General features: G+C 40.0%; 1 protein-coding gene across 22 annotated transcripts in view; it reads right to left on the reverse strand.

Annotated features, from left to right (window-relative positions):
* Window positions 1-13,407, reverse strand: part of BIRC6 (baculoviral IAP repeat containing 6) — a 272,057-nt gene that overhangs the window by 48,217 nt on the left and 210,433 nt on the right. For all 22 annotated transcript variants that reach the window (XR_011386716.1, XR_007918299.2, XR_011386717.1 and 19 more), the window contains 4 exons: window positions 11,758-12,058; window positions 8,311-8,528; window positions 6,328-6,492; window positions 4,949-5,117 (listed from right to left, as the gene is read on the reverse strand). Coding sequence is in view for 19 of the 22 variants with exons in the window: in XM_070069267.1 (XP_069925368.1) it covers window positions 4,949-5,117; window positions 6,328-6,492; window positions 8,311-8,528; window positions 11,758-12,058 (853 nt within the window). In the remaining 3 variants the exon portion in view is untranslated. The remainder of the gene's footprint in view (window positions 1-4,948; window positions 5,118-6,327; window positions 6,493-8,310; window positions 8,529-11,757; window positions 12,059-13,407) is intronic.

Consider the following 13,407-nt stretch of genomic DNA (forward strand, 5'->3'; position numbering starts at 1 on the left):
GTGCCTCGAACCTATGATTAAGAATAATGTTTTATGCTTTGCTGTACTTATATTAATAAAGTTGAATTGCCTTTGAGACTGTTTTGATGCTAGATGTGTGTTATGATCTGTGGATTAGTAAATGTAGCTACATAGATTGGTATACAGAGTGGTGAAGCCCTAGTGTGAATTGGTGTGAACAATAAAAACCCTTCACTGGAGAGACAGTCTTGTGTCCTTGTTAGTAATGTACCTTGTTAGTAATGTATATATAGATATAAATATCTTAATATAGGCAAGTGTTTCAAATTTAATTTGTACTACTCAGCTAATCCTCAAAAGTAGACCTATGCTGCTCTACTTAGGAGAAAAATCTTACAAAATTTCCACTCACATTCTTTGTTAGAACACTGCAAAGAAGTGGTGTATTTTAATACAATTCAAAAAGTTCAAATGAACTATTATTGAGAAAACTACAAATATGGACATGCAGTTAAGTACTCTGTGTTGTTATTGTTCAATAAATTTCGGCCATTTCTTAGGCAATCAACAAAATAAGAAGTAACATTACTTTCATAAATGATAAAATTATATATTTTAGACCTTAAGCACTACTATGATTTCTGATCTCTCAAAAAATAAACCCTTTGTAATTTGATCATCTAATAACAAGATGTCAAAGCTGCCAATTGCACATGTATTTTAGTTTTTTTTTACTTAGAAACATTTTAAGGTATACAAACTTAATGCACTTCATATATACAAATTTAGGAACATAGTGATTCTTTCCGCCCAAACCTCCCTCCTGCCTGTACTCCCACCCTTCTTCCTCCTTCCTCTCCTACTCCCATTTTTATTTTTTACAAAGATCTATTTTCAATTAACTTTTCTACTCATAAGATCAATGCTACATTAAGTAAAGAGTTCAATAAATAGTATTAAAAAAACCTATTACTCATCAACAGTTGAGACAAGGGCTGCTCAAAATCATCACGTTTCAAAAAGTACTAAATTTATAGGTTGAGCACACCTAAGCTGAAAATACATAGAACTCTATAAATCTGAAACCTTTTGAGTGTTGATATGATGTCACAGTAGAAAATTCTACAAATGACCTCACGTGACAGGTTGTAGTCAAAACACAGGTAACACTAAAAACACTGCATAAAATTATATTATAAAATTATTAACATTCAAATATGTGTATTATAGCAAACATTTCTAAAAATTAAACAGGATCTCCATCTGGTGGCCAGAGGGACAAGTGCAGACTTACTAAGTAAGCCACTAGTATAAATATTAACGGTGATAGTGGTAAGAGGAAAAGTTACTCTGGCCTACAAACGTAGCTTTGAAGAATTAACACAGCCATGACAAGTGGAAGTCAAAATTTTGAGAAAGAAATAAAAACTTTTAAAAATACTGGCTTATCTTACTGATTTAAATTCTTGGAATAAAAGTCCAGAATAAGGAGACCAGTAATTGGGTGTAGCAGCGTTAATACACTGCTGGCAGCACCAGTATCCCATATGGGCACTGGCTCCAGTTCTGGCTGCTGCACTTCTGATCAAACTCCATGCTGATTCGCCTGGGAAAGCAGCAAAAGATGGCCTAGGTGCTTGGGTCCCTGCCACCCACATAGGAGACCCAGAAAAAGCTCCTAGCTCCTGGTTTAGACCTAGAAATGAAATAAATCTTAAAAACAAAAAAGAAATCCAGAAAAAAATTATTTTTAAGAGAAAAGTTTGTTGCACATAATTAATCAACACAGAATTCTGTGAAAGACTTCAGGTTAATCAGGTGTTGAAGTGCAACACCCCAACAAGAACACTAACAGGTATCCTTATTCCACTTAGTATTAAAAGTAAAGGTCGATTTTATGTAACATTCTTATTGATGTTAATGGCCAGCACAGAGTTATCATTAGAAATATGTAAGCTAAATTCTAAACATCTGTGCAAGTAATATACACTTAGCTATCCTGCTGCACAGTGAGCTCTTCAATAGGATAATTCAGAGGTTTTCATATAATGAGAAGTACGTTCTGGTATTCATATCAATCATGGTTATGAGGAAGGAAAGTCTAAAGATTAGAAAAGTATCAAACTTACACCTGGTTGAGCCACAAAAGAAGGACAAAAGGGGAGAGAAGGGATTATACCTGACTGTCACAAGTTAACAGTAAACCTCTTTTTGCAGGACACAAAAATTCTAATTTGTCACATATTAGTTACATCCCCCTCAAACCAAAAGGCCAGCTTGTTGATTAACATGCACACATAATGAAAAACTATAAATCATCAAAAACGTGTATCAATAGTGATTATTTTGAATGTTATGCAAATACTGAACCTTCTTTTTGAATGTTAACTATAAAAATAAAAGCTCAGTGTCACACAGAGAGTAATTTTCAACACAAGATAGAAACTTAAGAGTTTTTGGTAGGTCAAGTATCCTCAAAGTATTCATAAAATAAGACCTTAATGATGGAGAGGTGAGGTGAACAGAAACCTTATCCCACCCTATTCAACTATTCCATACAATCTAAAATTAAATTTTCTACTGTCTTAAATATTTAACTTAATTAAGAAATATATTCTACATCTGAAATCTTCTGATTTAAAAAAATGAAACAGAACAGGATGTCATCAAGTCTAAGTGGTTCAGGTGCTACTTGGGACACTTGTGCTCCATTTAAGAGTGCCTAGGTTCGAGTCCCAGCTCTGCTTTGGATTCCAACTTCCTGTTAACGTCCACCCTGGGAAGCAGCAGGGGAAAGCTCAAGTATCTGGGTCCCTGACATTCATCGAAGATCCATATTATGTTCTAGGATCCTGGCTGCAGCCTGGCCCAGCTCAGTTAGCATCATATTGATACTTGGGAATGAACCAGCAAATCAAAGATCTCCGGTACTCTTTAAAATAAAAATGAATGGGCCGGCGCTGTGGCACAGCAGGTTAACACCTGGCCTGAAACACTGGCATCTCATTTGGGTGCCGGTTCGAGACCCAGCTGCCCCACTTCTGATCTAGCTCTCTGCGATAGCCTGGGAAAGCAGGAGAAGATGGCCCAAGTCCTTGGGCCCCTGCACCTACATGGGAGACCAAGAAGAAGCTCCTGGCTCCTGGCTTCGGATTGGCCCAGCTCCAGCTGTTGCGGCCAACTGGGGAGTGAACCAGTGGATGGAAGACCTCTCTCTCTGCCTCTCCTCCCTCTGTGTAATTCTGACTTTCAAATTAATAAATCTTAAAAAAAAAGAAAAATGAAAATAAATAATAATACAACTTTAATGACAAAGCTGATATATAAAACCAATCTATCAATTCAAAACATTTAGGAAGGTCTTTAAGGCAGATTGCAAAGTGGTGTGTGTTTAAAGCACTCATTCTATCATGGAGGACAAAGTGGACAATTCTTTTCCAAACACGAGGGAGTTCCCATCCATCCAAAGCAGCAACACAGCTGCTACAGAGCACCAGACTATTTCATGATTCATTCCCTCTGTTCTCTTTACTTATTTTTTTTTTTTTTTAATTTGACAGGTAGAGTTATAGACAGTGAGAGAGAAAGGTCTTCCTTCCATTGGTTCACTCCCCAAATAGCTGCCACGGCCAGCACTGCATCGATCAGAAGCCAGGAGCCAGGTGCTTCTTCCCAGTCCCCATGCGGGTGCAGCGGCCCAAGCACTTGGGCCATCCTCCACTGCCCTCCTGGGCCACAGCAGAGAGCTGGACTGGAAGAGGAACAACCAGGACAGAATCTGGCGCCCCAACCGGGACTAGAACCCGGGGCCCATATGGGTTGCCGGCGCCGCAGGTGGAGGATCAACCAAGTGAGCCACAGTGCCGGCCTTTACTTATTCTGTAACTAATGCAATGCATAAATGTTTATTTTCACAAGGAAAAATATGAGCAAAGGCAGTGAAAAGGTAAGAACAAGACAGAGAGTTGAAATGAAAAAAAAAATTTTTAAGGCCCTGGCTAAAAAGTGTAGATGTTGATTGTTTGTTTCTCTTGGCAATATCTATATGCTTATGAGTCTAAAGAATATATGTTAACTTTCTACTCTTACTTAGGAAAAGAATCCATTTCTAGGATGATAATTATACAACAATAAATTAGTTTCAATCAATAATCAATTGCACATTGACAAAAGTATCTATAATACTTTTATTGTTGAATTTTAAAACACTATCCTATTATCAAGTACAGTGTAACTGATTTATGCATCTTTCTTCAAAAATTACTACTGTTCGTAATTTTATATTGTTTGACAAAAACAGAATTAAAAAAAAACCCAAGAATTCAAACATATTAAGATCAGAATATTGTCATGAACTTGTTACTCTTTGTTCTATCATTTTCAATTACAGGTTATTAAGAGAAAGAAATATACTTTCACAGATGAAGACAGAAACATAATGAAAACTTAACACATGTTCTAGGATACAGTATTAAACTGTATCCTATCTATCTCAAGAATAATTATTCAGAAATAAACTATCAAATAGTTTAACTGAATCTCATTATTTAATATGATACAACACTGCCGGCGCCACGGCTCACTAGGCTAATCCTCTACCTTGCAGCGCCGGCACACCGGGTTCTAGTCCCGGTCGGGGCACCGGATTCTGTCCCGGTTGCCCCTCTTCCAGGCCAGCTCTCTGCTGTGGCCAGGGAGTGCAGTGGAGGATGGCCCAAGTCCTTGGGCCCTGCACCCCATGGGAGACCAGGAGAAGTACCTGGCTCCTGCCATTGGATCAGCGCGGTACGCCGGCCGTGGCGGCCATTGGAGGGTGAACCAACAGCAAAAGAAGACCTTTCTCTCTGTCTCTCTCTCACTGTCCACTCTGCCTGTCAAAAAAAAAAAAATAATAATAATAAAATAAAATAAAATAAAATAACAAATAAATAAACAAAACCACTCACCCACAAGGATATTTCAAAGGAATCACCACAAAGTGCTTTACCTGAGTCATTTCGTAGATAAGATGACATGGCTGGGATGAGGCAGGACTGACTAAGCAGCTCCAGCAGTACCGAAGGCAGGGCACTACTGTTCTGGCCTCTGCTCTCCTGAGAGGACTGAGCATCTCCATTTACTGTACCACTAACAGGGTTTATGTAACTTGCAAGAACCTAAACATAAAAATGGTTGAAACTAAATTGCATCATAGTTTCACATACTTTAAAAGCCTGTTATATTAAGACATTCAATCCGCATACTCAGAGTATAAATATTCAACTCAGTCCTTATCTCATACTAGGTTTTGAAAAAAAAATTATTAAAATCTTTAAAAGATTATACTGCTTACAAAGGATGGTGTACTATATATGATAAGATAAATGAAAGCAATTCCACAAATAATTTAAAATTAAAAATTTATAGAAATTCTGATCTTATTTATGATTATATTTTATTGAACAGATTCAGCTCAAAGTTTGAGGGTGATAGAATCTTAGAACTTTATACTAGAATGAGCATATCACTCTAGAACTACAGAAAATTATAGCTTCAACTAGTGGATCTAAGAATTAAAACTAATCTTCTCTTTACACATTAAAGATTTTCCTTACAGCATCTCTCCTCGTTTCTGTGGCAAAGTATTTCCATACTAGTCTGGAAAAGTTAGGAAATTTGAAAAACAAAAATATAATAACTATTTTGAGTCCACAAACATCATGTTAAGATGAGAAGATGACTAAAAAAAAAAATGACTTTTTTTTTTTTTTTTTTTTTTTGACAGGCAGAGTGGACAGTGAGAGAGAGAGACAGAGAGAAAGGTCCTCCTTTGCCGTTGGTTCACCCTCCAATGGCCGCCGTGGCCGGCGCGCTGCGAACCTTGCACCACGCTGATCCGATGGCAGGAGCCAGGTGCGTCTCCTGGTCTCCCATGGGGTGCAGGGCCCAAGCACTTGGGCCATCCTCCACTGCACTCCCGGGCCACAGCAGAGAGCTGGCCTGGAAGAGGGGCAACCGGGACAGAATCCAGTGCCCCGACCGGACTAGAACCCGGTGTGCCGGCGCCGCTAGGTGGAGGATTAGCCTATTGAGTCGCGGTGCTGGCCAAAAATATGACTTTCAAATAGTGCATTTTCAAGAGACTATCAGGATAATTTCATCCTTGCTAGTTTCCTCAGCAAAGAAACTACGAGGGAAAAAATTAGGAGGAACAAGTGAAAAAGAGCAATCACTGACCACTGCCATCCTAGAATGCACTGGAGGCCGGGAGCACATTGTGGGCATGATAGTGACTGATGTGGGTAAGTCATCAATATTTAAAAATCGCTAAACGTACAAAAAACAAAGTAACTATCGACAATGATAATATACACGTTACAAATATACCTGCAGAAGACAGGTAACATGTTCCTCTTCCAGCCTCTGTTTAGTTAAGGCCTGTTCCACATCCCATCCTGAAGCTGTGGAGCCTGTTCCAAAACCAGTCCCTTTGGCCCAGTATAACTGCTGTTCTTCTGTTGACGCAGGGTTATGAGAGCTTGACACCTGTGGCTTGTAACAGAATATAAAAACTTATTACTATCTGCCTTTATTTATTAAAAAAAATAGCTATTTCTGAGAAGTTTAAATGGTTTGGCCACTGCGGAAAACACTTAGGCAATTTCTGAAAAATTGAGTACTGAATTACTGCATGACCCAGAAATTCCTAGGTATATACCCAAAAGAAATTAAAACCAATCTTAAAACAAAAACATGTAAATACATATTCACGGCAACCTATCCAAAAAGGAAGGAAGGAAGATTAGGAAGGAGGGAACGTAGGTAGGTGGGAGAAAAGAGCCCATGTGTTTATAAACGGATGAACACACATAAACATAAACATAGTACCATTCAGACTTAAGAAGGAGGTGGTGGCACCGTGGCACAGTAGGTTAACCCACTGCATGCAGTGCCAGAATCCCATATGGATGCTGGTTCTAGTCCTAGCTACTCCTCTTCCTATACAGCTCTCTGCTACAGGCTGGGAAGACAGCAGATGATGGCCCAAGTCCTTGGGCCCCTACACCCATGTAGGAGATCCAGAAGAAGCTCTTGGCACCAGATCGGTTCAACTGTGGCCATTGCAGCCATCTGGGGAGTGGACCAGTGGATGGAAGGCCTCTCTCTCTGTCTCTCCCTCTCACTGTCTGTAACTCTACCTCTCAAATAAAAAAAATCTTAAAAAAAAGAAAGAAAGTCAGAACCGGTGCTGCAGCATTGTAGGTTAAGCATCTGCCTGGGGGAACAGAAGAGGATGGCCCAAGTGCTTGGGCCCCTGGGAGACCTGGAAGAAGCTTCTGGCTCCTGGCTTTGGCCTGCCCAGAAGACCTTGCCATTGTGGTCATCTGGGGAGTGAACCAGCAGATGGAAGATTCTCCCTCTATATCTCCTTTCAAATAAATCAATCTTAAAAAAAAAAAAAAAAGAGTCAAATATTTTAGGAATAAATTTTACAAATATATTTATTTTGAGTTACTGTAAAATATTCTTCAAAAAAGTACATTTGGCCAGCGCCATGGCTCACTAGGCTAATCCTCTACCTGCGGCGCCGGTACCCCGGGTTATAGTCCCGGTCAAAGCACCGGATTCTGTCCCGGCTGCTCCTCTTCCAGGCCAGCTCTCTGCTGTGGCCTGCGAGTGCAGTGGAGGATGGCCCAAGTGCTTGGGCCCTGCACCCGCTTGGGAGACCAGGAGAAGCACCTGGCTCCTGGCTTTGGATCGGCGCAATGCGCCAGCCGTAACAACCATTTGGGGAGTGAACCAATGGAAAAGGAAGACCTCTCTCTCTGCTTCTCTCTCTCTAACTGCCTGTTTAAAAAAAAAAAAAAGTACATGTTTATTGCTACAAAAAGATATAACTAATTTTTACATATTGATTCCATATTCATTTATTGTAGTCTCACATAAAACTCACATATGCCAATAATTATTCTGGACATTCTATAACAATAAAATCACAACAGGTTTTGCTTTAGTTTTTGTTCTATTCTTTGTTTCCCTTGTCTTACTACACTGGCTATTAGAGTCTCCCACTCAATAATATGATTCTCTAACATTCAATAAAAGGAAAGAAGACTAGAGTATAAATTCAGCATATGTTGATAAATGAAAAAGATTACTAAGCTTTGAAATCTTCGTTCCTCAAGTACAAAAGTTAATTTGTGGTTTTCTGAAGGAGAAAGAAAACAACTAAGTTTCACTTCTAAGTCCTTTGCCTTAGTTACAAAAAAAAAAAGCCTCAAATCTCTGACATATTAGGAAGATCATACAAAGTTTTATTAGGTACTCAAAGTTAGTTTTCATAACCTAAAAAATTATAATTGAACCTACCTCTGCTTGATTGAGGTTTGAGTTTGGAACTCGTGGGGCATGGTGGCTCAAAGCAGAGAGACAGACAAGAATGAGGTGTAGCGCCCCAATTTCCAGGGCCATCCGTCTTAGAAGCACACCGTCATCAGTTGTTAGAGGTGTAGCGCTAAACAAGCTACGGAGGACATGGAAAGGAAGGGTCGGAAGCACATTGGCTGATGGAGATTGTAGTATGTGACCTAGATTAAAAACAGAAGAGGACTCAAATATACTTAAAAACCCAACAAGGAGCTACATACAGAGTCACAAATTATCAACTAACAATGTAATATAAAATCATGTAAATATATTTAGTATAAAACAGCCCAAACAAAACAGTAATGTCTGAAAATTTAATCATAAACAGTGTCAGGAAAGCTTTGTAAGACAGTATATATAGGGGCCGGCACTGTGGCACAGTGGGTTAACGCCCTGGCCTGAAGCACCAGCATCCCATATGGGCGCCGGTTCGAGACTTGGCTACTCCTCTTCCAATCCATCTCTCTGCCACGGCCTAGGAAAGCAGTAGAAGATGGCCCAAGTCTTTGGTCCCCTGCACCCGTGTGGGAGACCCGGAAGAAGTCCCTGGCTCCTGGCTTCAGACTGACGCAGCTCCGGCCATTGTGGCCATCTAGGGAGTAAACCATCAGATGGAAGACCTCTCTCTCTCTCTCTGCCTCTCCTCTCTCTGTGTAACTCTTTCAAATAAATAAATCTTAAAAAAAAAAAAAAAAAAAAAAGACAGTATATATAAACATCAATAGAAAGTTTAAATATATAGAATTAAATAGTACTAATACATCGAGATCACTACAAATCAGAATATAAATGAAAATAAATGTACCAAAATAAAAGGATTAAAAGTTTCCTATGATAGAAAGCAATTGCTTGCCTTGGGAGTATTTTCAGTAATGAACTAAACAAGTAAAGCTATTTTCATTTTGCAATAAAATTTTCTACTGTTTTCTAGCCAGAAAGAAATATTAAATGCAAACAAAACAGTGCCACGTGACTAGTAGAGGAGACAACTGTTGTAGGAAGGGCTATATAATTATGATATTAATAATTAATAATGAAAATTTATTGTACTTGTATATTAACTAAAAACTGTCTGAAATGACCTGAAGGTAATTCTTTTTCCACTTCTACTTAGGTTATACTGTCTAATGAATATGTTAACATGCACTGGCTTTCACCCCTCTACATACTTAAATAAGATTATTAAAAATTCTTGATCAGTTAAAACCAGCACATATAATTTATATAAAACTAATCAAGACTACTTAGTATAGAGAACAACAGTAATGATTACAAAAACATTTATTGTCAACATATATGAAAGACTTGATCAACCTGATAACACAAAAGAAGGATATTTTATCTGATAGCTTCAGAGTTTCAAGACACAAAATCATACAGTGTGGTACAGGGTTTCTAAATGGTATGTAAAATAAATCAATACCAATCACTAAAATTAATGGAGGGGGCAGCGTTGTGGCATAGTGGGTTAACGCGGCTGCCTGCAATGCTGGCATCCTACATGGGCACTGGAGAGAATCCCAGCTGCTCCACATCTGATCTCACTCTCAGCTATGGCCTAGGGAAGCAGTGGAAGATGGCCCAAGTGCGCACGCTGTGGCAGACCCGGAAGAAGCTCCTGGCTCCAGATCAGTCCAGCTCCGACTGTTGCAGCCATCTGGGCAGTGAATGAGCGGATGGAAGACCTCTCCCTCTCCCTCTCTCTGCCTCTCTGTAACTCTGCCTTTCAAAAATTAAATAAATTTTAAAATTAATGGGATGGTCACTTAACAATTAAAAGTAACCTATGTGAAAGTCTATTTGTGAGGCTATTCTAAGTGATCTTTCTTTCCTTCTAGTAAATAACGATCCCAATTCAACAGAAACAATCACCATAGCTTTCTTTTTTTTTTTTTTTTGACAGGCAGAGTGGACAGTGAGAGAGAGAGAGACAAAGAGAAAGGTCTTCCTTTGCCATTGGTTCACCCTCCAATGGCCGCCACGGCCGGCGCACCGCGCTGATCTGATGGCAGGAGCCAGGTACTTCTCCTGGTCTCCCATGGGGTGCAGGGCCCAAGGACTTGGGCCATCCTCCACTGCACTCCCTGGCCACAGCAGAGAGCTGGCCTGGAAGAGGGGCAACCGGGACAGAATCCGGTGCCCCGACCGGGACTAGAACCCGGTGTGCCGGCGCCGCAAGGCAGAGGATTAGCCTAGTGAGCCGCGGCACCGGCCACCATAGCTTTCTATTATCCCATATTACATATTATTCTATATTATAATACATACTGTTACTTTCCCAATCCTGTTCTCTTTCATCTAAACATTGCCAGCAGATTCAGTTTCATAAAAAAAATCATGCTCATGACATTAGTATTCTGCTTAATACATTTTAATAATTCTCCACTGGTACTGAAAATAAATTCTCAAGTTCTTAATAAACCTTTTCCATAATTGGTTACAACAAGCTGTCAATGCTACCTTTTATCAGCTAGCTTATCTCCTCTTAGACACTCAGAGCTTCCAAAAACTGTTCAAAACCATTCCTTCATCCTGAAGTAACCTTCCAATGTAAACCTAATCTATCCACTAAGGTCTCAATAAAAACTACTACACTGAGGCTGGCACTGTGCTACAGTGGGCTCAGCCTCCGCCTATAGCACCAGCATCCCATACAGGCGTCGGATGAAGTCCCACCTGCTCCTCTTCTGATCTAGCTGTCTGCTACAGCTGGGAAAGCAGCAGAAGATGGCCCAAGCATTTGGGCCTCTGCCTCTATGTGGGACAACTGGAATAAGCTCCTGGCTCCTAGCTTCGAATTAGCTGACTTCTGGCAGTTGTGGCCATTTAGGGAGTGAACCAGCAGATGGAAGAACTTTCTCTGTGTCTCTCCCTCTGTCTGCAACTCTACCTCTCAAATAAACATAAAAATCTTAAAAAAAAAAAAAAACAAAATTACAATACTTCATCCATATCACTGAGTAGGAAACAATCTCATATACTTGAGACTCCATAATACTGTACTAAGTGCGCTCAAAGCTTTTCGTAACCTGCCAAGTCTATGTACAGTCAAGTGCTGCTCAATGACATGTAAATCTTGAGTGATGTGTCTATTTGGACACCACAGAGTTCAAGTACACAAACCTAGATGGTAGAGCCCACCACATGGTTATTATAAGCAGTCCACAGACCAGCAGCTCTGTATCCAGTAAACACCTTCCGAATAAATATTGAAATAAAATTGAAAGCTCTTTAGTATTTATTATGTCTAATACTGCAATTGAGCCACCACCAATAACAAAGCATCAAAAAGTAACTATGAAAGAAATAAAAGATTAACAATAGGCCATGATTTGATAATTTTACATAACCTACTTATGTATGAATTGATAAATTTCATTAATAACTTACTTCCTTCTCCATCATCTGTCACTCCTAGTACCAATCGAAGAAGGCACTGGGCATGTTTTCTCTCTTTCAGTAGCACTTCAGCATAGCCTGGAAGACGAAGGAATAATCCAAAAGCAGCTAGAGAGTGAGCAGGTATGGGAGACATGGTCTGGACTGATGACTTGATCGGAGGAGGCTCAGCCGCAATGGTTTCTGGTGCTTCATACACTAACTCCCCAGACTGCTCAATAGTCACCCATTCAAACTGATCACTATCCTTTGGCTTTTCCTGAGTGGTGGATGTTACAACTGGAGCACTGACCTAAAACAAAACAAAACAGAGTTTGTTTTGTTATGTGTGCTTTGTCAACATCAGGTTCAATCTAAAGATCTTCAAATAATCTTAGAAAATTTAGAATACAAGCATTAAGAAGGGAAATGTGTTTGTAAAATCAAGCTTCCAAGTGTCAGGAACCATGTAACATCATGACTGGGGTGTTCCGTGGACAGAATCTTTCAAACAAAATAAACTTGTTTCTCTCAAAACTTTGATCCACTAGCATTAACATTAATTTTTTTCCTGAAATAATACTGGTGATGGTGGTTCCCAAAGGATAAATTCTCTCATTGCTTCAACAATTAGTAGTTGGCAGTAAAAGGTGAGCATAAACATTCCCACCTTCCCTATCCGCTCATTTATTAATTTTTATCAGTACAGATTTCAATTTTATCCTACAGATTACAATCTGTTATTATCACTATTTTGATGCCCAAGCAGAACCAGATTTGGTTACCAGAACCCATTTAAAGGAGGTTCCTGCATCCTTTTAAAGCATCCCCATTATTCTATGAGCACTTCCTTCCTTGACAGCATAGTAAGATAGTATAAAGCACATCTGTACATTCCCTGCCCTAACTCTAGAATGTTTCCAAGGAGATCCAATTTCTTTCAGTGTGGAATAGACAATGCTAGTGGCTGTCAGTTGCTAAACCCTGTGAGCAAGCAAACTTAGGAAATACAGACAAACACATGTGTATTTGTGTGAGGACATGCACACATACACTATACATATTTATGTATACACACATATATAAGTAATATATATGAGTTTATATATATTACACATGTCAGTAATATATATGTATATTTTGTGTGTGCTGATCAAAACTGTAAAAATCATGCAAGACAAGCCGGCGCCGCGGCTCACTAGGCTAATCCTCCGCCTAGCGGCGCCGGCACACCGGGTTCTAGTCCCGGTCGGGGCGCCGGATTCTGTCCCGGTTGTCCCTCTTCCAAGCCAGCCCTCTGCTGTGGCCAGGGAGTGCAGTGGAGGATGGCCCAGGTGCTTGGGCCCTGCACCCCATGGGAGACCAGGAAAAGCACCTGGCTCCTGGCTCCTGCCATCGGATCAGCGTGGTGCGCCGGCCGCAGCGCGCTGGCCGCGGCGGCCATTGGAGGGTGAACCAACGGCAAAGGAAGACCTTTCTCTCTGTCTCTCTCTCTCACTGTCCACTCTGCCTGTCAAAAAAAAAAAAAAAAAAAAAAAAAAAAAAAAAAAAAAAATCATGCAAGACAAAAAAACTGTTAGAAGACTACAGCATAACACATCAGATGGCCTTGGTTTGCAATGCCCAGGTCTGGCCTGGCCCAGTCTCAACTGTTAAAGGCAT

This window comes from Oryctolagus cuniculus, chromosome 2 (genome assembly GCF_964237555.1).
Source record: "Oryctolagus cuniculus chromosome 2, mOryCun1.1, whole genome shotgun sequence".
NCBI lineage: Eukaryota > Metazoa > Chordata > Mammalia > Lagomorpha > Leporidae > Oryctolagus > Oryctolagus cuniculus.